The sequence below is a fragment of the Vipera berus genome, assembly GCF_964194415.1.
Source record: "Vipera berus genome assembly, chromosome: Z".
In the NCBI taxonomy this organism is placed as follows: Eukaryota; Metazoa; Chordata; class Lepidosauria; order Squamata; family Viperidae; genus Vipera; species Vipera berus.
Window position 1 is genome coordinate 32,939,882 of NC_138205.1, and position 27,403 is coordinate 32,967,284.

The 27,403-nt window shown below is 37.2% G+C and overlaps 1 protein-coding gene across 3 annotated transcripts; it reads right to left on the reverse strand.

The window, feature by feature from the left end:
* Positions 1 to 98: 98 nt before the first annotated feature.
* KAT7 (lysine acetyltransferase 7) lies at positions 99 to 27,172 on the reverse strand. Of its 3 annotated transcripts, XR_014028616.1 has the most exons (16): positions 26,656 to 27,172; positions 23,541 to 23,688; positions 22,597 to 22,773; positions 21,922 to 22,161; positions 21,725 to 21,807; positions 21,345 to 21,434; positions 19,395 to 19,493; positions 18,607 to 18,717; positions 15,394 to 15,585; positions 13,829 to 13,918; positions 12,639 to 12,779; positions 8,204 to 8,297; positions 7,091 to 7,178; positions 6,091 to 6,237; positions 5,208 to 5,314; positions 3,213 to 3,339 (listed from the first exon to the last, which is right to left on the reverse strand). XR_014028616.1 is itself a non-coding variant. In XM_081345139.1 (15 exons), exons 1-15 carry the CDS (start codon positions 26,668 to 26,670, stop codon positions 3,238 to 3,240), a joined length of 1,836 nt encoding a protein of 611 aa, XP_081201265.1. In that variant the 5' UTR covers positions 26,671 to 26,900; the 3' UTR covers positions 99 to 3,237. The 3 variants fall into 3 exon arrangements, 2 of the variants coding, with proteins under 2 accessions (XP_081201265.1, XP_081201266.1); XM_081345139.1 differs by lacking the exon at positions 7,091 to 7,178 and having other exon boundaries at positions 99 to 3,339; positions 26,656 to 26,900; XM_081345140.1 differs by lacking the exons at positions 7,091 to 7,178; positions 18,607 to 18,717 and having other exon boundaries at positions 99 to 3,339; positions 26,656 to 26,900.
* Positions 27,173 to 27,403: the final 231 nt, after the last annotated feature.

The window sequence follows — 27,403 nt, forward strand, 5'->3', positions numbered from 1 at the left end:
CCTTACATTGATTCAAAGGGCAAGTAGTGCCTAGAAAATGTCGCTTAGAGGTCAATTCGCCCCAAGTAATCCTTTCAGAATAATACTTAAGAAGAAAGTGAGAGCAGAGAACATGCTTTATTGAGAAGTTGATACATTGATAGCATATTCTAAAATATCCAGGAAAACAGTTTTGCTTCTGTACAAGAACAACCAGCCTCCCTTTGTCACAAGAGCATTACCCCATTTTTGCAATAATCTAGAAGCTGAGAACAATTGCCAGACAATATTCAGAAATAGAAATCCTGCAGACTGAGGATGGCAATAAAAAGGCAGAACTAAACACAGGAACAAATAGATAGGAACTGTTATCTAAAAATCCTTGTGGAGACTGAACAAGTCTGTTTTTCTCAAGATGGGAGACAAAAGGACATTTTTTAAAGAAATATTCAGTTGAAAAGAAGTGGTATGTCATGCAGGTGTCTACTATTGACAATTGCATGCTAGGCAGGAGTGAAAGGCATAGTTGTATGGATAACTATCTTCAGGATTTCTCATATATGTCACCAAACATTACCATTAAAACCCACACTCCTCCTTTTGTGGAAACTGCAATTAGAGTGCAGAACACACAAGCCCATTTTTCTGCAGCCCCCAAACAAATAAAATATACCATGTCTTTGCATAATCCACGTCAGGAATTAAAACAAATCACTGCCTAAGCACAGGAAGCATTCTCAAGATCAAACCCAGGATGTAAATGTCCATACTTCAAGCTGGGGTGCACACAATCATCCATTAATCTCCATTGTGGCTACTTTGATCTGCTGCATGTAAGTGTACTCCCAGTGCCAGGTTATTCTGTGTCTCATTTGGAAAAAGGTTCCCATCTCAAATACTGGGATATTATTGTATAATATCATGTACATCTGTGGTCAAATGATTGGCCAGTAGAGCTACCCAATGCAGCAGAGACTGCAGAGACACAGGCCAGCAGCTGAGATGTAATTCCACACCAATAATACATGCAAAAGGGAAAGAAGCCTTACAAAGACTATTGGTAGTCCAATTCTTTATGTATACGTTGCCACCTATACAAAACTGAAAATGGCAGATAATAGTGTAGCAGACTAGCCAGTTTTCCTTTTTGTAATAGAGGAAGATTGAGGTTTTAGAAATAGGCAAACTAAAATACTTGTAGCACCTGACTTACAACGGACAAGAGTTTTACTCTTAACAATTTACAAATTTCCTTCCATTGGACAAAATGCTCTGACTCCTCTCTTCCATTATTCCCAGGCGTTATAAGTATTATCTATTACTGCTTGAGGATTCACTTGAATCAAAGACTGTATTTAAAAGATGAACACATTCTCGTTTGAAATGGGCTTGCTTACTATGGAATTGATGCTGGAGGTCTATTATAATTGTTTTTGAAGTTTTATTTTCAATTTGTTACAATTTTAAAATACTGGAGTCATCTTATGATAAACATCTTATCAAATCTTAAAATAAGATTAAATGAGATTAAAATTTATCTTTGGGTAACCTTGTATAATAGACTTTATTTTTCATTTGTAAAACAATAAAAATTATTTTAAAATTGCCCATAACTATCCACCTGCCCTCAGTGGCTTCTAAGTCATCTCTCAACATTCATTTATGGAGCAGCTCAGCTGAAACTGTCAATCTCCTTACAGACTGCTTGAAAAAAGAATAAGAAAATTATCAGACCAAGACAGTCTCATTGGCAGGGAAAATCTGCAAATTGCCAATGTAAGGCCAAAAAATACAAGCCATCATAAAGACTACATTCAGTGAGCCACAACGAATTTAAAGGCCTGGCACCAGCATATCCAGCAGCTTCACAAACTGAATAATAAATCACAAAACTGCCAAATGTATATAACGATGTATTGCAAAGGAATAATTTGGCAAAAAGAGCAGTGCTCCTCACCAGCTAATGAAATCTTTTTCTATGCATATTCCTTGGGCTTCAAGCACAGGAGCCTTAAAACAGCTAATCCAAAATGATGAGCTATGCCAAATTAGTAAAACGATGCTATGCCAAGGTTCAAATGTTGATCTTGCAATTTTTTTCTGACCAAATTACTTTAATTGACTCTTGAAGTGTATTGGAAGTCAGTCTGCCATAAGGGTCACTTCTCCAAAATTATAACAGATTGAGTGATGGCATCTTGTCTTTCCATTTAGGCACGCTATCAAGACCAGGTAATGTGGCATCTTTCCTGCCTGACATCTCCCCCTCAAGAGACCTGACTATCCCAGCTACAAAATCCAATTCACAGAGGACTGACTCATTGCTTTTGATACCCTGTATCCAGAATTATAAGACCATTACTATTCTCAGAAATCAAAGCCAGTTTGAAGCTTCCTTGCCCATCAACTCTTTTGGTGGACTGAAGTGGGAAAAATATTTTAATGAAAATGTTGGAATACACAGGTGTCAAAATCAAAAAGGTTTTAGGTTCTGCAAATAAATGTGAGAAATTTGCACATCCAGAAGCAATTCAGGATTCCAGGAAGCGCTGGATGACTTATTACTTGTACCTTGTCATGTGGTTAATACATTTAGACTGTATATACACATGCAGCAGAATAGCAGGGAAATGTAGGATGAATAGAATAGATTGGAGCATTTCAGAACACAGGCACAGGATTGCTGTTATTTTTTTAGTGCTCTTTTATCTATTAAAAACGTGCAGATGAAAACTAGTATAGAAATGGGACTAATGAGAATATCTGTCCCTAGCCCCACTAGCTTTACTTTAACAGAGAAATTTAAAATTGATCTTTCTACTGCCCTTCTACTACCCCATCAGTAAATATGATCCTTTCCATCACATTTGCAATTCCACTATATTGCATAGGTGGACTACATCTCAGAGGGCTAAACAGAAGTTATAAATGTGAGAACCAACCCAAGTTTTTTTGCTAGGAGCAAATAACTGATGGAGGAGCAACTATATCTTACTGCACTTTCTTGAGGCCATGTTAATATTGTCCAGAACTCTCATATTTTCAATCTTGCCTCACGGGACAAGGTTTCTGGTTAAAAATGTTCTATAAAAAGTAAAACACTGCAGAAATATCTGAAAGGGAAGAGCTGGTAACGAGCAATCACACGTCCAAGATCTGGAAGGATGTTTCTAGTGCTGGGAAAAGAAAAAGTACCCACAGTGGTGATGATGGCAGCACATAAATGGGATATTCACACCTCTTGGAAAGACTGATTAATTAAGTGCCTTTGGGAGGGGTCCATTTCAAACAGCTGGGATCCATGATTTTATTGCTGTTGGATCTTTTGGCCTCTTTGGCTATCCATTCATCAATAAGATCCTGAGAAGAGCAGGAGAAAAAGAAAGACAGGTTAAAAGCTTGGGGAAATGTATCTACAGAAGACATAACTATTTTTATTTATTTATAATAATAATAATAATAATAATAATAATAATAATAATAATAATAATAATAATAATAATAATAATAATAATTATTATTATTATTATTATTAATATTATTATTATTATCATTATTATTATTATCATTATTATTAACACTATAATTAATATTGGCAGGAATTTCAAGCTAAGAAAACTAAAACAGTTCTGTTATTGCCTCTCTCCTTTGGCACAGGGCTCCACCTGAGGTCAGATCAGCACCAACCCTGCTGGTGTTTAAGAAAGCTCTGAAGAAGTAAATGCTGCTTAGTCAAGTGGCCTATATGTATAAACACATGCATGGTTTTATCTCACAAGAACAGTTTAATACCGCTGCTTTCTTAAGTAAGAACCTCTGTGTGTAAATCCAAAAAAAAAAAATTCTCTGATTAATTTTGAAAGAATCCTATTTTCCTGTATTTTTGCTACAGGTAGAAAAATGATACATTATTTCAGACATACTATTTTAGAGAGTGAAGCTATAACCTAGTTGCATAAAAAAGAAGAAAATACATTAAAGGAAAGCTTTAGAAAACAATGTGTTCACCTGTACTGATTTTGTCACAATTTGTATTTTCTGTTCCCACAGATTTGATGAAATGGCCATTTTGTTCGTAAGTCAGAATGCCTTAGACCAGAATGATAACAGCTTTGTTTTATCAGAACCTAAACATCTATCACCAGGACACTTGTATAAAAATTATATATAGTTTTTCAAGAATTTGTTCTGAGCAACAAAACTGAACAGATCTCACAGCTCTTCCAATTTAGCTTGGAATTTGGTCCCCAAATATGCAAACTCAAAAGTCAAGGGCAATTCTCAGCTTAAGAAAGAATACACATTGTCCTAAATGAAACATCCCAGTTTTAGTTGGTACCATCTATATTTCATTTTCTCCATTTGTAATGTCATGTCTCAAGTTTCCGACGTATGAGTTTTTCAAGTGACTCTGAGGCATTGTTTACCTTAAAAGTCCTTTATTAGGCAAATACACCAGCAAAGGCTTGCTCGAAGGAAGCTGGAATCTGAAATCTCCGCCCCCTTGCACAATATATTAAACACAATTCTCCACCTTTCTAATCTTGTCATATTCTCCAATTAATTTAAAGAATCAGTTTCCCTTCTGTTAGACAACCCCAAGTTCTTATCTTCTTTTATTTCAGAGGGCCTTGAGGTAGTCTTCCTCCTCCCTTCCACCAGCCACAATCCTAGCTCTTAAAGCAATACACAAGTTTATCATATAAAGTAGCTGCTTCTTCATCTCTTGTCAAGCAAGAACATTCGATGTTAGCAGAGTTGACATCATGCCTATCCTATTCATTGTTTTATAATCTTGCTTCCTAACATGTATATGTCTTGTTTCTTTAGGGCAAACACAATAAATGGAACCAGTACCAATCCCAACCATAGGGAGTGAACAGTTTAAGGTATCAAAAGAGAAACAGGAAACAGGACACTATGTAAATATTGTTTTCTTCAGCTATCCCAAAATTCTATAAGCCATTGTTTACTTTGCTTTATGTTTACATGGAATGGAAAGCTCTTTAGATCTCCAACAATATTCAGACAGCTATGGTTCCCAGGAAAACTGAAGAGAGTCCTGCAAGAGACTTCTGTGCTCAGATAATGCATACAGACTCCTGATTTCTGATGCAGCATATCTAGGGCAGGAGAGCAATTCCCCCCCCACCAAAAAAAATATTCAGAACAGTCAGTACCCACAAACATCCCAAATAAAGATGCAAAATTGCAAGGCAAACTCTTACTTGTCTTTTTAGGACCAGGTGTTTGCCTTTCCAGTATTTGAGCATCTGAAGGGCTTGCAGAGTGCTAACAATGTCAACAGGATTGACAGCTGTCTCTTGGCTAATCTCTGGAATAAAAAGATACAAGGGTCTATTATTACTGAAATAAATATACGGGATGATCTACTGATGCTGTTTCCTGCAGTCACATAAAGACTGGAAGCCAGAGGACAAGTTCCTGTAGCTTTGTAAAAGAACAGAATATACCATTTTCAGAATTTATAATCTCAAAGCATGCCCTTCAGAAGGGAGGGCAAAAGACTGAATGTGATTTTCTCCAGTCAAGGATTAGCTGCTTCACATAACTCTTTTGCTCATCCAGATGAGCCACAGAAGCAGAAGCAAACGAGTTATGAGATACCATGTCTTCTCTGGTACTAGAAGACAAAACAGAGAGAGGAATTTTAAGCTGCTATTGTTTGGAGGTATTTCACATTTTCTCCTCCTATAGGAAGAAAAATAGATTGAAGTAACTGGGCTGGAACTGTTTCAACACATTAGCATGTATTAGCATGCATTTATTTATTCTCCATTTAGATTCCAAGTTATTTTGGAATTCACTGGACAGGCACAAAAAGTAAGGATTAAGAATGGGGGAGAAAGCATCTAGGCAGCAATGAAAGACAAATGAGAGATTATCAGATTTTTTAAAAATCTCTGGACACCTTGACTTATTCCTCAATAGGTTCTTAGGTTTTATTCATTTTAAAATACCTCCCTTTTTTTGCAACGTAGTAAGAAAGATGTTCATGGCAAAAATAAATTAAGAAAAACTTCTCCGTGTGGCCACAGTAAAGTGAGAATTAGAACTTAAGGAAAGAGAGTGGAGAAAAGAAGAACCCACCTTTGATGGAGATTTCTTTGCCTTGGAAATTATGCAGGTAACGGAGAAGAACCTCCTTCCAGTAACTACGGTAACTGATAAGTCCCAGGTCTGAGAGGGGCCTTTCTGGAGAGCCAACTTTCTCTTCCACTTTGGAGAGTAAATAGCCTGTTTAGGGAGCACACATAAACTTTTGCAATTTGGTCTTAAGAGGTATTTTTAGACTATTTCCACCACACTTCCACAGATGGATCTGTAAGCCCATTATTGGCGAGCTCAAATACTTTGTGGCGGACAAACCTCTCCAAAATTCAAATGTCTTGAATTTAGAGCACGTATGAAATAAAATGCAAGTGCACAAGGCAAATCTTAAATCTAGTTCAAAAGGTACCATTGGTCTGGGACAAGTTAGTAATCTTCCTGTCTGAAAGTACACCAGACAGTACCGAAATTGCTATCCAAAAAAACTATCATGATGGGAGTAAATATGGAAGAAATCGCTATACAATGTATTAGGTTAGGAGTAAATATGGAAGACTGTATTAGAATATTAGATTTGCAGAAATCAGATGCAAGAAGGCAGCAAATTAGAACTCTAATGAAGAACCTGCAGTGGTATATCCCTACTAAAAAAGATAAGAATTCTTTCTAAATCTTTTGACACATCAGAATATTATACCTCAAACGGCTCTCAATCTCTGATATGATTTGGGATTGATGCAACCTGCCTGACTAGATGTTTTAAACCATACTTCTCATAGGTTCTAAATGTACTAAGTACTAAACGTACCGCTACTAACATTTCTAAGCAGTTGCTTTAGACCTCCATTACAGGTGTCATTGTATAACTTTCTATTAGGTAAATTCTTTCTGGGTTATTTATTTATTGCTTTACAAAGTTTAGATTCTATTGTATTTCTAGAGAACTCTTCAGCTGAGAGCTGTCCTGATTTGTTGTTACAGCAAATAATAGTCACTAGCAATTATTTGGGAGGGTGCTGTCATATTTTCTGGTACTTACCAGGGATGTGCAAAACATTTGAGCGTAGAGTGTTCTGAGTTCAAAATGGCAGGAGAAAGTATTAAATACCTATTAATTCCCATTGGTGCTAATGGGAAAAAAAGTACGAACAATAAAAATCGGGGGAATCTAGTAGCACCTTTCAGACCAACAAGCTGTATTAATAGGAATAAGTAGGCAACCAACATAGCGATAGTTCGTAAAAGCTTATGCCTTTCAATGAATATTGGTTAATTAGAAAAAGTGCTACCACACTCCTCCTAATTTTTAGCTACCAAAGAGTAACACAACATCCTGCCGCAATGTCTAATGTGAGCAACTAGATACCTATATCTTCTATTTTGGCTCAGTAACTCAGGGCTGTTATTTATGTAATCAAAGATCAAGTTTCTCTGCTGAGATCTGATTCAATCTGACATTATTTCCATTTCATCTTACAGATTTTTTTTAAAAAAAGTTTCAAAAATGTCTAAAATCTCACTGGCTTCCTAGTAGCAAGTAGCATGGGCTGCCACCACTTATTCTTCTTGTGTCGAAAGTGGAAAAAACAAGGGAACAAGGAACTTGTGGCCAAAATCCTCAAGCCTTTTTGAGTTCGTGCAACCAACATGAGAGGTTTAAAACAGAGTATTTTTAAATGGGGAACTTTTATTCTGAGTTTGAAACAAAAAGGGAGAGTCCACTAGAGAAGCACCAGGTAGGTTAGGAAAGATGCACTAGAGGCGTCATGCTGTGTGGGGTGGGTGCACAAGTGGACGATGTGAGTGCAGAGAAGCTGGGGGAGGGTGTGCAGGCAGGGGAGACTTAACCCAGCAACTTGCAGCCTCCCCTGTTGACTTTCCGGAATGCCAACTGGGAAGATTGCAAACTTAAGCGTGAACGGGCTGAAAGGGTACAGATTATGATTACATGATCACGGGGATGCTGGGATGGCTGGAACTCCAAGGACCAGTCATAGCTACCATTCATTCAGCATTGTTATAACTTCAAATGGTTAGTTGTAGTATAACTTTAAATGGTTGTAGGTCAAGGACTACCTCTATGTTTATTATTCGTTATTACTGGCTAATATTATCATCTACTGTCTACACATATATAAGTAAACATACTTACTGAAATCAATAAGCATTTTGCCGTAACCCTGCCTCATGTACTGAGGCATTGTCAGGATGCAAGAAACGTTATAGTTGAGGAATGAGTTCTTCTCCTAAAATTGAACAAAGTAGCATTTCAGGCTAGTATTTCATAAGAATTATGTAAAAATATAGTTAATAACAGACTGGCTCAAATCTGAGTAAAACAATAAACAAATAAATGAAGATATTCCCAGTGAAGCATAGGCCATTAAGCCTATGATTATGAGATACTCACATCTTGGTATGCCAAATAATGTTTTCTGGAACCTCAGCTTATAGTGAGACAAATCACACTTTTCTTTGTTTGGTTTAAATAACTCCTCTCCAAAATACCCTGTCCTTTAGTTTCAGAAGATTCTGAAGTTCTGAGTATCCAGTTTCTTAATCAATTATTATATCCTTACTTTACCAGTGATCCCTTCGCCCCACCTATTTAGCATCAGTACTTTCACTAATGGACTGGGTGGCAATACCTTCTTCCTATTTTATCACTGGGCCAAGTCTCTAGGAACCACACCTGTAGCCTCTGATCTAAACAGCAGATATAGGGAGATACAACTCAGGAGAGCAATAGGTTGCCCCAACAATTTAAACTAATATGAGGCTTCCAAAAAACATAGAAACAGAACCAAAAGCACACATTCACAGGTGTGTGTGTGTGTGTGTGTGTGTGTGTGTGTGTGTGTTTAAAACTGAAAACTAATTTAAGGTAACCATCATGTGCAAAGCAAAATTTAAAAGTTTTGGAATCTTAACAGTCAACTTGCATAATTTTTGTCTTATATGAAATCCAAATCCTGAACATCATTCTGAAAAATGACTTCCCATTTCCAAACAAGAAAATCCAAACTGGCCTGCTTAGATTGCATTCATCAATTCAAACAAATAATGATTGATAAAGATATTCAGCACATACTAGTGTGCCTTTCCATTTCACACAATTATTTTATTTGTTCCCCAGTACTTTTCAATCAACCATCCAGGGATGAAGACTTAGCTGGTATATTTGTTAGACTAGATTATCAAACTCCTTTAAAGGCAGCCTGCTACCTTGTTCCCCCAAAAGTAAGTCCTACCCCGAAAATAAGCCCTACCGTGATTTTGGGAGGGGGTTGGACCTAATAAAAAGCCTTACCCCAAAACTAAGCCCTAAATTGGGGGCAAGGCACACGCCTAAAAATCAAGCTAAGGTGGGGGTGGGGGGGGTGGAGCTGCCCCACGAGTCCCGTACCCACTTACCAGGCCTCCCATGAATCTACAACTGCCTCTCCACTTCTTTTGCGGCATCCCTCAGCCTGCATTTTGTAGTCAGAGGCCTTTCCAGAAGGCCTCTGCAGCTAAAAACCAAGCTATGGATTCAATCCGTATCTGGGTTCTCGGCTGCAGAGGCCTTCCGGAAACACCTCTGACTGCGAAATGCAGGTCTGAGCTCCATTCTGAGCTGCAGAATGAAGCTGCTCCTTCAGCTGCAGAAGTGGGCCGGCTGGGCGGGGCTGCTGGTGCCACCGCCATAAGGTGAGTGGAAAAGACACCCCCTGAAAATAAGACTGGTACCTCTTTTGGAGGCAAAATAATAATAATAATAATAATAATAATAATAAGACCAGGTCTTATTTTCTGGGAAACACGGTAGGTATCTGTTATGTAAAAGATCAGAAGAAAATCTATGAAACTTATGTTCTCAAAGCACTTTTCAAAGGCAATTGGACTTTTTTCCTTGAATATGTTTCACTTCTCATCCAAGAAACTTCTTCCATTCTGAAGCTTCTTCAGTTCATGACTGAAGAAGCTTCTTGGAGAAGCAAAACATATACAAGGAAAAAAGTCCTGTTGTCTTTTGAAAAGCATCTTTGGGACAATCATGACCTGGATGATTGAGAATCTTCACAGACGTATGAAATTTATGATTAATCAGTTCTAGATAAACAAACTGAATAAATCAATTCTTTGTCAGACCAGTTTATCCCAATCTGGTTCTCCTGATGCTTATATGATTGTTACTGATAATTCAATTAATCTAATGGATTCATAGATTGGTGAAGTTGCAGATTGTTTAAGAAAGCTCAGAAAGTAACCAGACACTATTAGTTTAGGAAGTAGCCTTACTAGGGTTTGTTCTTGTAAACAATCACAAACAAGAGTATATTTGATTAGTTAAGAATTAATGTAAGCCAAAACTGACATTTGTAGAAAAGAAGAATTTGTAGGTGTGATTGTATATGGAATTGAGAGCAACATGTGCATTAAAGAAATAATTGAACTCTGTGATTAAAGCTGGATTTTTTGGGGGGATACTATGTTTGCCTAAACTAGAATGTGAAAACCTAGCATTTTTTCCCCTAATTGTTATTAATAGGCTTTTAATTTGTTTCCAAATCTGGAATTTCTGAAGTATTGCCTAATAGCTGTACATCTTCATTGATACGTTAAAATGTTCAGACAGAGAACAAACTAGTCATTTTAGAAAAAGGTAAAAATCAAGCAATTAACATGTAAAGGCATAGAGAAGTTTGATTAGTTTTCATGAATCAAAGGATCAAAAGAAGAAAAAACTATTGATAATATTGAGTGGATAACTTTACATAGTAAAAATATGTATGTTAAGATTTGGATTTTGCTCCACATTTTCTATTTGAGACAGTGGAAGATTTTGTTTTGTTTTACATTATTGTTACTTTCTGTTTTCATGATTAGTAGTAGTAGGCAGGCAAAACAATAGATACAAATAAAGAGAAACTACATCCTTTATAATTTAGCAGTTTTTCATACCATTTGCAATAAACATTAAAAACATTTTCAAGAAAAATTAATCAATATATTTATTGTTGTCAAAAATAAATTATGTTTCCATTTTAAATAAATACACATTCATAAGTAAAGCAAGTTACACTAATAGATAGCCCTGGATTTACCACCTTTTAACTAGTTACATTCAAAGCTACATAGGCTTCAAAAAAGTGATTTATGACCCTTTCTCAAAGTTACAACTTTCACACTATCCCCCACAGTCATGTGACTGGAATTTGAGTATTTAGCAACTGGCTAACATTTACAACAACATTCCAATTCCAAAGAAAGGCAGAGCCAAAGAATGTTCAAACTATCGCACCATTGCACTCATTTCACATGCTAATAAAGTTATGCTTAAAATCCTATAAGCTAGACTCCAGCAGTATGTGGATCAAGAACTACCAGAAGTACAGGCAGGATTTCGAAGAGGCAGAGGAGCTAGAGATCAAATTGCCAACATACGCTGGATCATGGAGAAAGTTAGAGAGCTCCAGAAAAACATCTACTTCTGCTTCATTGACTATGCTAAAGCATTTGATTGTGTGGTTCACAACAAACTGTGGCAAGTTCTTAAAGAGATGGGAGTAACAGACTATCTTATTTGTCTCTTGAGAAACCTATATGCGGATCAAGAAGCAACAGTGAGAACTGGACACGGAACCACTGATTGGTTCAAAATTGGGAAAGGAGTCCGGCAAGGCTGTATACTGTCGCCCTGTCTATTTAACTTCTATGCAGAGCACATCATGAGAAAGGCAGGGCTAGATGAATCAAAAGTTGGAATTAAGATTGCTGGGAGAAATATCAACAACCTAAGATATGCAGATGATACCACTCTAATGGCAGAAAGTGAAGAGGAACTAAAGAGCCTCTTGTTGCAAGTGAAGAAGGAGAGTGCAAAAGTTGGGTTGAAACTTAACTTAACATTAAGAAAACCAAGATCATGGCATCCGGCCCTCTCACCTAATGAGAAGAAAGGCCTCACTGGAGAAGAGCCTAGCGCTGGGAAAAATTGAGGGCAATAGAAGCAGGGGACGACAGAGAATGAGGTGGCTGGATGGAGTCACTGAAGCAATAGACGTGAGCTTAAAAGAACTCCAGAAGATGGTAGAGGACAGGAAGGCCTGGAAGAACGTTGTCCAGGGGATTGCGATGGGTCAGACACAACTTCGCAACTAACAACAACATTTACAACAGTCACATGATTGTGATATGCAACTTTCCCAGCCAGCTTCCAACAAGCAAAGTCAATTGGGTAAAACTGGACTTACTTAACGACCCTATGAAATGGTCATAAAATCAGGTCTGGTGATATGATAATTCACTAACCACATGCCAAGCAATCAAAATTCTGGCCCCAATTGTGATCATAAGTCAAGGACTACCTGCAGTAAATTTTATGATATAATAAAAGTGACTCTACATTTGAAACATTATATATCTCCCTCCCCCTCAATTGTGTCAATAGCCTGGAAATTTCAATCCTAGAGTAAGCAATTTTTTCTTTTACCTCTAAGCGTCCATGTTTCCAAATGTTGAGCTAGGGCAATGTAGGCATCATCACACTGTTTTGATGCACAAAGCCCTACTAGTGGAATAGATCCTATGTAATCATTACTGACCTTGGAAAAATAGCCTATTAGGTGGCATCCTGTGTTATCAGCTTCTGTCATGACATAGAAAAGAAATGGTTCAACATCATAATACAAAGTCTTATGGTCCAAGAAGAGTTTTGCCAGGAGGCACAAATTTTGGCAATATATCTGGAAAAAAATCAGAAAGAGAATCAAGATATTAGTACCATGAAAGATTAACAGGAGCTGATCTACCCTCCCAATACTTATCACAAGATACGAGTTCATACAAGCTGAACAAAAAAAAATCTATGCATAACCAATAGGTAGAGCTTTCTTAGTATTCTAAAGAAGACTGTTGCAGACCAAACAATAGTGAGCCAAAATCCCAACTCCCTGCCCCCTGCATTTATTTAATACTTGGTGAGTAGCAGTTTCAAATATCTATTGTCCTAGGATTGTGCTGTAATGGTAGAAAGCAGCTGCATAGCTCTGAAAGATGTAGGTGATTTAAGGATTTGCACAGATGTTATGTGAGTGTCCCCAAAGGCCCAGAAGTTCCTTTTTAGCTTTGAAACAATAAACAAAAACATGAACCTATATCTGCAATGAATTGGTACAACCCAGGACTGCCACTACCTTACCTACCTATCTAATTCTGCTCCAAACCTTTATAAGCAGCTGTATGGAATGACTATGGAGATTCTCAGTCATCCAGGTCATGGATATCCCAAAGGTGCTTTTTCAAGAGGCAACTGGACTTTTTTGTTTTTCACTTTTCATCCAAGAAGCTTCTTCAGCTCTGACTGGATGGTGGGGAATGGAAGGATTTATGTTCTTTGCAGACAGCTGGTCAAAGAGGCCATCTATGTTAAAACTGAACAGTCCTCTCTCAAGGGCTGGGGGGGTGGGGGAATACGACATAATCTATCTCCAGTCTACAACATAATCCTTTCAACAATTCCAAGGAGGTTCCACACCTGTTTGCACTACCCAGGTGACTCTGAGGACAAATAGGTAAACCTCCAAGTAGCCTCAATGAGTCTCTGCCTGAAAGAAACATAAATCCTTGCCTCTTGAAAAAGCACCTTTGGGACCAGCATGGAGTGAGATGTTTCAGGATGATTAGCAACAGCGATGAAAAATCTCTAGCAAAGCCACTTGTATGGCCTACAGATGGTTCACAAAATGTCCAAGTTCTCTTCCTTCCTGAAATCCACTCCACTTTACACAGTTACCTTGTTCTTTTTCCCATCTACTTCAAATACTGAGACTGAACCTTTACGGTAAATTTCATCCCCTGGAGGATGCTTCCAGACACATTTTGCCTATGGAGAGTGATAAACAAGCATTACTGTCATAATTGGTTTTCAAATATACTACTGAAGAGGAAAAATAATTACTTTGGATTCAGAAGCAATGAGGTCTATTCTATTCAGAAAATAGAATGAACCTGGTATTGGCTATAGGCTACTAACCAGTGAGCTCTGATTAAGAATAGGTGAACTGTTTTAAAGTATTTCATCATATGAAACTAATTAAAAGAAAGCATGGGTAGCTATAACTATGTAAGTAATATTACATGACACGTAATAATAAGACAAAATACAAAAGGTATATCTACATTAAATATCTCTAATACCAATAGCAAAGTGTAAATTCAAATCTTTCAGGTTCTGTTCATTCAATAGAAGGCTTCTAATTTATATTACATGGGCCTTTTGAAAAGTGTTTTCTCCCTTCCTTTTAATGAGACAAAACAGGTCTGCTAAAGTTTTTCTATCACAATAAAACTCATTTTAATAGGAAAGACCAAGTTAGAGACAGATTGTCAACACCAATTTTATTGCACATAATCCGTTTGTGACGGCTCTAAGTTCAGTTGAATTTAAGATAATGGTAAACAGATAGTGCTTCCAAGCTTGTAAAACTCAACGTGTGATTTGGCCTCCCTCCCCTCTGTCATAACCATTACAATTTCGGTCCCAGCTATGACTGACAGCCAGCGCAACCACTGTATCTATATTGGAAGTCGAATGTGAAGCTGCTTGGAAGGACAAAGGTGTTCTTCTCTAAAGCAATTAAGGTAGTCACAATTAAGCACTAGAAGAAAGTGGTAGAATGCACAAATTGGATTCTCTGCTGCTGGAAATGGTTATTTAAGATGGGGTCACGGCAGCATTCTTCAGAACTGATTTATCTGCAGCATTTCCCATCTTCTCCCAGAAAATTCACAGGGAAATACAAACTGCCTTTTTTACAAGATTAAATTTCCAAAGCAGTAGAAGGCAATAGCATATTCCTTACCACATGCAAAATTATATTTAGACATAGAAAACACAGATTCAGAAGAAATCCATAATAAAACATGATTAAAATAATCCCTTTCTGAAATTAGAGTATATCATCATAGCAAAAAAAGTAGCTGTAAATACAAGAGGAGCGAGGGTTAAAGCTATCAGATTTAGGCTGCAAAAATTAGGATCACCAGGAGATGACATCAGAGATCAGAGCTGCTATTGTTGTTTGTTTCAAGTATAAAAATAATATAATGTATATTAATATACATATTTGTGTTACACATTAATGCAAATAATGCAGTGCAAAATATATTAATAATTTTAAAACCTGTGTTGCTTTTAACATTGTTTTAATCTTGGCTGTCCGTGTGCTTTTCTGTTTTACCTGTTTTTAGATTTTTTTTACTTTGTACATTGTCCAGTCTGTATTGGATTTGGCTGCCTATAACAAATTTGAATAAAGAAATAATTTTCCATTGTACACCTCTAAGTCAAAAACTTACCATGTGCCTGCGAAGTATTGTCTGACTCTTCATATACTTGAGGCAGAATTCACACATATAGAGTCGACCAAGCCGGGCATACTCCTCTGGGTAGGGAGAATGGTACCAGGTATCCAGTTCATAGCGGCCAAAAGCAATTGTTTTGATCATGTTACTACCTTCAGTGATTTGGCCCTGAAGTCGCAGCTTTTCCTATTCACAGAAACAATGACTCATTTATTGAAGAGGAAAATGGATAAAATTATTTAAGCCACTGTAAAATCTTAAAATTATTGCTAGAAAAGATTTTTTTTCAATTCACATTGAATCCAACCTCAGAAAAGCAAAAGTAAGATATTTTCTACGTCACAGCTTATTTTACACTGTCAATAGATATACAAACTCAACAGGATTCTCCATCTGGTAAAGTATGTCTTTAATCAATGCAGAACTTGCTCCAGTAAAGTTTCATCTAATTGAAAGAGGATTGAGGTAATAACTAATAAACTAATAATTAACATACATTCCTATCAAACGAAAACAAAATTGTTCAAGTCCCATCAAATTCACTGATAATTATTTCCAAGAAAATAGGAACAAGACTATAGCCAAAATCAGACTCCCTCCAAAACCAATATTTGCAAAATTTGTATTAAAATGTCTGCTGACAGAATTATAACCTTTGTTTTCCTTCCCCATCCCATGGAGAGCTTTGCCCCTGAATCAACTGGTATGCTGCATAAACTATTTACTGAATTAATCATAACTTGCTGGTTTCACACAGCATACTAAGTCTTAAATCTTCATTTACAACTCCCAATACCTAGATTCAAATATTTGCAAACCCAAAACAAGAACTAAAATACATTTTGGCTCAAAGTTACATGCAAACCAGGTTATTTTTTAAGCTAAAAACCGCTTTAAGTTAAACGCGGTGTGCAAGATTAGCACAGTGCATGTTAACCAAAGAAAATAACCATTACACAAACAGCCATAGTAATTAAAAAACAGAGCAGCAAAGTTTTTAAATGATTTCTCTATTTGAAAAAAAAACCTTAATAGCTTCAAGTAATTGTTTATTTTGAAAGGGGAAAACCACAATCCCAATTCAGTTTTACTTTGATGTTCTATACCATACATGCATATTTGTGCAACCCCCCTGTGGATATAATGAAATGATGCCTAGTTTTTGGCACTATTAACACACAATGAAAGCATAATTTTTATTCCTAGGCTTCACTGATCATATGCAGTTAAATTTAAGAAGCAGATACTATGTGACCGGCTTTGCCCTATTTGGGACTCATTAGATGTAGGTAGCCTAATGTTATTCTAAGGAGTTCAAACTCTCTCAGGGACCTTTGCACTTCAGATGACTATATACAATCCATTAGTTTTAGGAGATATCCAGGTCCTGACACTCAGTAGTTGCAGGTTCATCATATACAGGTACTGTAAAACTGACAAACAAAAACAGGAGATACTGCACAAGTTTTTGTGTCAAACCTGTCACAATTCCTCTTTCCTTATGAAGAAAATATGTTCCCAATGTACTTCCAGATAATATTGAAAAAATAGGAAGACAGTGCCTCTGGTTGGCAAAATGGCATACATCTATTCTTTCTCCTTTTCTCCAAAAAGTAGGAAAGAAAAGAATTAGTTAATTATGGTTTATGTAGAATAATAATAGTTAACCTGAACAACTGTGCAGCTCTGTTTGCAATTAGCCATTGGAGATAGGAAATCTAGAAGGTCAAAAACCTTGCTCAAGGCCTAAAGAAAGAAGACGGGTTATGAGGAGGATTCTATTTTTCTGATCAACAGAGATATGAAACTACTCTGCACATCTCTCAACACAAAGCCTTTGTTTCCAAGTGGATTGGGGGTTAATCCTTCCATCAAATACAAAATTTAGTATTCTGAATTTGGAGACAATTCTCTTAAGAATACTGTACACCAGAGATGCTTTTGCTGGAACCAGGGTACATTTTTTTAAAAAAATAAGATGCTTCTTTGGTATCTAAAGATTACATACGGGTAAGCAGCAAATGAAAAAAAAGGGGGGGGAATCCACAAAACCTTTTTAAACAATCTTCAAGGTAAAAAAAAAGCCACATCTGAAAATAAACCCAAACTGATGGGTTTATTTCAACTCAGAGTTGTCTTTCCCAGCTGGTTTCTTAATCTATGTAAGAAAGATGAATCAATTTATATTTCAGAAATCTAGAGGGTTGTTTTTTAAAAAAAATCAGTAGCAAATACAATTTGTGATCATCAAGGAGAGCAATTTTGAACTGAATAAGGCTAAGCACTTTTTAAAAAAAAAATCAGTGAATTTGATCCATAAATTGGATATGGAGCAATTCATAAAATGCTCTCACTGAAGAATAAAACAATACAAAGATGAATGGCTGGAAGAGTTGTTCTGTTTCGCTAAGGTAACTGTCCCAACATTTTATTATCTCCCTTACTGCTTTGTAATCCTTTGTTTGCTTTGTTTACTGACTACGCTTTTAACTTATTATACCTATTATATCTATAGTATATATGCATATATACAGTATAGTACAGGGATAGGCAACCTTGGCTCTTTTATGACTCATGGACTTCAATTCCCAGAATTCCTGAGCCAGCTATGCATAGTATATGCTTTTAGTTAATATGTCTATATATTAATCTAAAATTGTCAAACATCAGAAAACCAAGTCTGGCCAAAATGTTATTTAAATAGGCTAATCTTTTATTTTAGCCATCAAGTCAGAAAAGTTCATTGGTATATGAAGTGATTCATTGATTCATTCTTTCTTAATGGTTTTCTATTGCATTTTTAATTTGAAATTAGCTATAACCATATAAATTACCGTATATATTTTTTTAAAATAGCCAAAGAGATTAATGAAATACCCCGAGAGTAACATTAAGTTATTTAATTGAATTGAATGCATTAACATTTGAACACATTTTCAATTACTTAGTACATGTCTATTTTTGGTGTGTATCCCCAATATATATTAGGCCAAGACCAATCTTTAACCTTCAAAAACACTATGAGCACTGCTATGAAGCGTGCAACTTTTAGCTTTGCTTCCTTCCATCAGCTTGGTTTGGTTCTATCCATTTACAGCAAATTTGCATACACTGCAGTGAACTGGCTTATTTGCATACACTGCCAGTATAACTGGCTTATTACTTCACAGCTGGGACATGAAATTAAATGAGCTCTGTCCTACTTACTAGATCTTCAGAAGCTCTTGCTTGCGCTCGTCGGAATAGTTCTAGGTCATACTCACTGGTCAGATTCTCTAAAAGGGGCTCTCTAGTGTTGCCATAGGTTTGTCTGTGCTCCTAAAGCAACAACAGAAGAAATATCTCATAATCACAAAGAAAAAAATGTCCCCTGAAGTTTGGGGAAGCAACTCCTGGTAGCCACCTCCTATTTGTTTAGGGGGTGGGCATGGATGGATAAACAGTCAAAGAAAAAGTCTAAAAATTCCTTTCAGTGGTATCACTATCTTCCCTGTTAATTTTAGAGAACTGAAAGGCTTTTATGAAAACATTCACGTCTAAAAATGTTAATTAAAATGTGCTTTAGAGCAAATTCAGCTGGTTGGATAATGGGGGAAAAATACAAGGAATGTTAACATGGTTAGTTGAAAAAAGATAGCTATCACATTGCTCTCTCGCTCCTTTTCCTGTGCTATAAAAAGACGTGCTATAATCACAAAGCTGGAATTCACATATGGATTCCAAACAATAGGATTAACACAGCTCAATGTTCAATAGGTCACTATTATCCATTTCAGCCATTGTTATCCGTCTCAGAACTTGTTTCAAACAATTCTTCTTTGCGAATCCATGGCATGGAAAGTATTGATTCAGATGCCTTATGTTTTAACTCTCATTTTCCTGACTTACCATACACTGGTTAAGCACAATAAAAAAAACATTTGGAGAGACCAAACTAAAAAGGATATCTTAACATTTGGCTTATTCTCTAAGGAAAAGAAATGAGATTTCTATACCATGTATTTTTCCTTTTGCTCCTTAGTTAAGCTTGCATTCCTCTTCTTTCTCATCTCTGCAACTTTCTCCTTGTATCTCAATTGTCTTTCAGTTGGTGCCTTGCAGGGAGTAAAAAAATAAAATACTTGATTAGGAAACAGACAGATTGATCAGTATCTGGCTTCGCCAATATTCCATGGGTTCCCTAGTACTTTATGGCACCTGTTTTATACATCCACTCTGTTTAGAATCAGAACAGCTTTTCATAATGCACAACTGCATCAAATTATGAGCTGAAAAGATTATTCATATGAGCATGACTTTTGTATGTGCAATATGTCAATTCTTCAGAAATAAACACAGTGAGGGGAAAAAAATTCCCCTGCTGAGTTTGTACGTTTGCCCACTAACAAAGAAATGATCAGTCTATAATTGTAACTGCAGATTTTAACAGTGGGAGACAGTATAACAAAAAAAAATCCAAAAAAAATGCATACCAAAAAAGTTATAAATTGATTTGCATTTTAATGAGTGAAATAAGTATTTGATCCCCTATCAATCAGCAAGATTAGTTCTCCTAATCTCAGTTTGTTACCTGTATAAAAGATTCCTGTCCACAGAAGCTATCAATCAACCAGATTCCAAACTCTCCACCATGGACAAGACCAAAGTGCTGACCAAGGATGTCAGGGACAAGATTGTAGACCTACGCAAGGCTGGAATGGGCTACAAGATTATTGCCAAGCAGCTTGGTGAGAAGGTAACAACAGTTGGTGCTATTATGTGCAAATAAAGAAACGCAAAATAACTGTCCCTCGGTCTGGGGCTCCATGCAAGATCTCACCTTGTGGAGTTTTAATGATCATGAGAATAATGAGAAATCAGCCCAGAACTACACGGGAGGATCTTGTCAATGATCTCAAGACAGCTGGAACCATAGTCAGCAAAACAATTGGTAACACACTACACCCTGGACTGAAATCCTGCAGCACCCGCTTGGTCCCTCTGCTCAAGAAAGCACATGTACAGGCCCGTCTGAAGTTTGCCAATGAACATCTGAGTGATTCAGAGGAGAACTGGGTGAAAGTGTTGTGGTCAGATAAGACCAAAATCAAGCTCTTTGGCATCAACTCAACTCGCTGTGTTTAGAGGAGGAGGAATGCTGCCTATGACCCCAAGAACACCATCCCCACCATGGAAACATTATGCTTTGGGGATGTTTTTCTGCTGAGGGGACAGGACCACTTAACCACCTCAAAGGGACCATTGGACGGGGCCATGTACCGTCAAATCTTGGGTGAGAACCTCCTTTCCTCAGCCAAGGCATTGACAATGGGTCGTGGATGGGTATACCAGCATAACAATGGCCCACAACACACGGCCAAGACAACAAAGGAGTGGCTCAAGAAGAAGCACATTAAGGCCTAGCCAGTCTCCAGACCTAAATCCCATAGAAAATCTGTGGAGGGAGCTGAAGGTTAATGACTTGGAGAGGATCTGCAAAGAGGAGTGGGACAAAATCTCTCCTGGTGGCCAATTACAAGAAAGGTCTGACCTCTGTGATTGCCAACAAGGGTTTTGCCACCAAGCACCAAGTCATGTTTTGCAAAGGGGTCAAATACTTATTTCACCCATTAAAATGCAAATCAATTTGTAATATTTTTGACATATTTTTTCTGGATTTTTTTTCCTGTTATTCTGTCTCTCACTAGTAAAATAAACCTACCATTACAATTATAGACTGATCATTTCTTTGTCAGTGGGCAAATGTACAAAATCAGCAGGGGATCAAATAATGTTTCCCTCACTGTACACAAAACTCTTTTCCCTCTTTCTGAGCAAAAAACGTATAAAATACATATGTATAAGTGAGCAAAATATATTTTAAAAAATAAAAACTGAATAACTTGAATGTCTCCAGTGAAATTCTTTAAGATTTGAACAATACATACAAAATTAGTAGAAATTACCTGATGCCTGGTAGCATGTCTATTGTTGTCATCCTGTCGATGAGAAAGCATCCGCTCTTCCACTTGTTTGTCTCGGCTTTGAGCTCTCACCTTGAAATCCAGAGAAATATTATATAAATCCCCTTCCTACATCATGTAATTTAAAGGAATAATATGGACCTTGAATCTAGAAATTGGTAGAACCATTTTCATGGGACCACCAAGCCTAAAGTTATGGTTAAAACAACCCATATCTTGGTACAATGGATAAAATATACTATCTTTCAGAAGTTGCAATTTGCAAATATGTATTAAAGCATATTAATTCTTGCTCTGTTCCTATTACAATTATTACTTTCCACCTGCTTTTCTTCATTACATACATCCTGAGAATAAGTTACCTTGCATTCATCAGCTGAAAGATTATGATACAGAGGGCATCCAGATATAGAGAAATGTCGCTCATGTTTTCCTGTCAGGTGTCCTGTTGAAAGCCAAAGAAGTATAGTTTATTGCTTACCAGAAAGAACACATATGAAGTTTGCACAACAGAAAATCCTAAAAATTAAAACTCAGATCAGAAATTATTCCACTGTACCTAATGAATTGCAGCCAGGGGTGGGACATTTCATGTTAAAATTATAGCTTTCATGGAAGCGTCGTCTTTTGGGACGATGGGATAAATCACTCCCTGAATCTTTCATGGACATATCCTTGGCAATACTTTCATCATGTGACATGTTGGGACTAGAGATATCAATATCAGACTCTGAAGAAGGAGCATTCCCAGTTGGAGTGCGGGGTGGGGACTCATCATGGTCAGCTGCATTTTTTGTGTCTGTTGAGAAGAGAGAAAATTAGGACAGGATACAAAGACATTGCCAATTTAGAAAATATACAAAGAATAAATGTTTCCTAAGTCATTTCTGTGTCAGCACTACACTAAAAATGGAACACAGTGCCAGAGAGATTATCCTTGAGATAATCTGGAGATGAACAAAAAAATCAGTCAACCAAAATTGTTATAATCAAGAGTGACTTACAATGAACACCCTCACAATGTTGGTTTTTTGTCTCTATTTCACACATAATGTGACATCAAGCAACACCTAGGATGTTAAATATGATCTAAGCAAAGATATTGCCTTTTAATCTGGTATATTACTATTGAAACATTCTACGAAGGAAGTTGACCAAATACTAGCTTATAAATCAATTCTCCATCTCCCCATGATAGCAGTTATTAGGAGCACAACGATTCACATGTACAAACCTCTATCAGAAAAATCAACCACTTGTTCTGTTTCGGAACCAGATGAACGCGTTTGTCGCAGAGGATATTTCTTTGGAGTTACAGGAGTAGGCTGCTGCTGACTGCGGGTTATTCTTCGAGTAGAATAAACAGGCTCTTCTACTGCAAATGATGGTGGATTACGAACTGGGCTAGAATCTATGTAAGATTGGAAGGGATTGTTAAAGGAGAAACACAGCATCTCATTTTAGGAAACATCATTGCAGAGCCTACATGTCACCCATATTCACTGTGGTTCTTACTGTAGTAGACTAACATGGCTATTCTTTTAGGATCTATAAAATGGGCAAGATTTGCACATTTTTCAGCTGATGGTATCTATTTCCTTGCATTATTGCATATCTAAATTAAATTTAGAGGAAAATGTAAATCCCAAACAGTTCATAATGTAAATCTTCAGTTCATAATGGTATTGGAATACAGGAGCCTGGAATACAGAGTATAAATGGAATACTGTTCCTTATTGTGCTATACTAGTTTGCCCATATATTTCTTTATCTAAATATTCTTTATATATGTTCATTGTTTTGATTACTTGGATTTTCTTTTCCTGAAATGTTGACAACCCACATTCAGTTTAAATAATGATCAAAGATGGTGCAAAGATGGTATGATTCTGAGGATGTTGTGTTATAGATTGTCTTTTTTGTATTTTCCCAAGAAACAGACCTTGAAACAATTCACAAATAAATTGCCACAGGATGAGTGGGAGCAAAGCCATCATATGGTTCATTATAACCTCACTTTTATTTCCATGAATAATAGGCAGAAATTCATTGACATATGATACCACTCCTCACATTTAGATAAAGCTTAGGAGAAATATCTAATCATTGCAAGCATCCTTTCTCTGAAAACAGAAGTTTAAGACCCAAAATGAAAAATTCTAAAAGATCTAGATATACCTTGAGAACTCTGGCTGAGCCTAGCAGAAGATCGTGTCACACGGGCAGACTGGCGTAATGTACCATCACTTTCTGAACTGTCTGTATGTTCTGGGTCTGTAGAGAAATCTGAGTCTTCTGTTCCATCTGAACTGCTTCCTGCATTCCTCTGAAAAACCAACGTTTAGTTTTTAATTGAGAGCCACCCAGATTTGGTTGAAAGATGAACAGCTATAAATATGTTTAAAATAAGTAATTAAACAGCACATAAGACAGATACTTTAATGCAAATGTATACCTCAATTTTATTGACAAGAGGGGATAATTCTGAGTCAGTTTTGATTCCTTGAACCAATTTCTGCAGTATTCTAGGCAAGGGTTTTTAGAAATAGTTTGCCACTGGCTCCTTTCTAGCCTTGACAGAGAGGGACTAGTCTAACTAGTCTATGTTGTGCCTAAAATGGGATCAAAATTCCCAGTCTCCTGATCTGGAATGTGATGACTTAAATACTATACAAAACTGGGTCTTCTTCAAAAATTAATCTGCAGCGTTATACATTTAAAATATTCCTTATGTTCCTAAGAGACATTTAGTTCTGACTAAAGCCTGGGTGAATTTCAGTTTTCTCTTTATCCTCTTTGTATTCAACCATCCATTAAATTATATAAGACTATAATGATATATCATTAAGAAAGTCCTAAGCCAATTTGTCATATGCATTATATATAAAACTTAGTTCCTCCTATATTAGACTGGCAGGTCATATAAGGGAAACATCAATGTACTTTTTTTTAACCAACAAGCCCATGATTCCAAAAAAAAGTCACCCAGGTTCTTACAATGAAATCTCAGTAAAAACATGAAATTAATGGGAAAAGGGCAACTATCAAAATTAATGATTCTAAATCTTTATTTATTTTACTATCTGTTAAGACTTCTTTTATCCTGCCTTTATTACTTTATAACTAACTCAGGGAGTTAACATACCTAATACTTCTTCCTCCTCTTTCCTATTTTCCCCACAACAACTTTAGTTTATTATAAGCTCTATGAGACCATATAATGTATTTAAAAAACTAAATGAAAATAAAACAGGTCAAGGTTCAATATAATCATTGTAATCACCAATCACAAACATCCATGCACAGTTTCCATCACTAACATCCTGATGCCAGTGTCTGGGGAAAAAGTCAGCTCTTCATGGCCTTTCAGAAGACTAAGAGTTGAGGCACTCCAAATCTTGTGGTGGTAGGAGTATATGTGAAGCTGTTTCACTTGATAGGCACCATGACAGAAAAGGCATGCTTCCTGAGATTCATCAGGAAGATACTCTGAGGGTACCAAGAGTATGCCCATTCTGTCACATAAACAGAAACCACTGGATATAGACCAGCAAATAATCTGATCCATACCATCCCATACCACCAAGAGCTTTAAAGATATCAATCAGTACTCTGAATTGTACTTGAAAACCCATATAGCAAGAATGGGTGCACCATAATGTGTCTAAACTGCATGTGCTGCTACATTCTAAACAAGCTGCAGGATATCCCAATGCACTTCAAAGGAAGTCCCATTTAGAGTGTATTGTAATCAACTCTTCCAAAGGCCTAGGCCTAATTCTTTTCTTTTGCAATAATATAAAACATTCCCAGGGCAGTGATGAGGGTAGTGATGCAACAAGACACACTTTCCTATATTCACAAACTGTCTTAGTTTAATCATAGTATACTGAGCAAAAACAACAGCAGTGTTATATATCACACAATGCCATACTTCATGGTTTACAACCTCAGGGACTGAGTTCCTACAAAACATAAAAGACTAAACAACATAATTAGGTTCAGTGCACTGTGTTAATTTAACTGTCAGGTACCCTCAATATGTTTATAGAGTGCATTTATTCTAATACCTGAGCATAATTACAGGAAACCTGCTGAATCTATGTATCTATTGCTGAGTTTTGAAAGGATCAGAATATATTAGAGGGGGAAAAGGGTTACAGGTATGCACCTATAGCAGGTGTAATAGGTAATCCAATAACTTGCTTTTTTAAACTTCCATAATTGTTCTACATCAGAGTTTTTGAATGATTTTTATAAGTAGTTATCTCCCAAATATAGTTTTGACATAATTATATATACAAGTAAGTTACCAGAGTACATTATTTTTCATTAATTTGATATTACATGGCCACTACAAAGGTAGAAGATTCTACACATACCTAAAGTCTCTTTAAATATGAATTAACTCTTCACAGACCTGGCAAAGCTAGCAGTATTTTTACAAAAGTTTAAGCCACACTAAATTTGCTAGCCTTAAATTATGGTATCATAACGTTCGTCCATGTATGAATGACTACCAAAAACCCCTTTTTAATTGAATGCTCTTCAGTAAAAAAGAAAAAATAAATTTATTACAAAAACCCTGGTTTTATAGCTCATTAAAAATGTTTGGCATGTTAAAAATGCAGTTCCATTATAAACAGATTTAACTTACGAGCACTCAACTGAGTTCTAGCAAATATGGAAATATAATTGTAATGATCAAAAAAACAGCCCACTGCCCAGTTAATCTTGTCTACCATGCTTTGATTCATTTCTACCATGTTCCCTCGCCTGCAAGCATTACCAGTGCAGGGGTTGGACTTTTGTATCACTCTCTTCCCCAATGAGAAACTGAGAAATAGTACCGGGGTGGGATTTCACGGATGCCGATTCAGAATCCCAGCCAATCAATGCCACCCTCAACATCCACACCCAAAGCACGCAGCCAAGAATGGATACAGGAGAGCCGGAGGGGGAGGGGGGGAAAAACCGCGCCAGTAGAAAATGATAAGGAGTTCAACCAATGATGGTTCAGATGCGAGCCAATTAGGAACGAAAGGAGGAGGGCTACGACAGTCAACGAACGGGTGGAGGGAAACAAATAACCGTTGAGGGAAGGGACTGCGCTTGACTGATGGCGAAGGTGGCCATTGAAGTTGCGGCGGGAGGTAGGACTAGCCAATCGTATCGCGAGATGAAACATGGGCTTGAAGGCCTACGTTTTTAACTGGTTTTCGAGCCCGACGGTCTTAAATAGATTAAAAGGAAAGAGAGGATAAGAAGGTTGGTTCGGTTTGCACTTGCTCACCTTTCTGCGCGACATCCTCGACGGAGGCGGCGGCGGCGGCGGCAGCGAAGGTGGCTGCGCCCCGGCCGCCGCGTTGGCTACGGATGAATCCGTGGTGACTGGCGTGTCTCCGGTTCTCCAGCGCTAGTCGCGCCGTCTTATTTTCCCTTCGCTGTAAGATGTTGCCGTTCAGACGACTCCCTCCACTCTTCCGCCGGGACACAAGACGGGGATACACACACCCCCCGTCTTGCCTGTCACGTGATGCAGGGAACTCTCACCTCACGCCAACGGCCCTCCGCCATCTTAGAATCGGGTCGAGCACCTCGCGAATATTTAGCCGGTGAAGTATAATGGCCATTTTCACTGTGGGCTACAGTCCTATCTCCGAATAGGGAAGGCGGCCATTTTTTCGTTGGGCAACTGATCGTCTGCCATTGGAATCGCTGGTTCACTGTGGCTACTGCCGTAAGGTGTTTCTCATTGACGTCTTGATTCACCATCTTTGTTTTGGAACTTGGCGGGCTTTTGTAATCAAAGAGGCGTTCTATAAGCGAGCGAGCGAACCGCAGTCTATCGCTTAGCCTCATACTGAAAGACTACATTATTTTCTTCTAATAGGAAAAATTGTTCCGTTAGAGAAAATTTAAATGATCTATGAACCAAAGTTACCTGCTCACAGTACTATAGGTCAGATCAATGAAGAACAGCTTATTTCTGATTGCCTTGACTTGCTCAATAACATTACTTTTTTAAAAAAAGACGATAA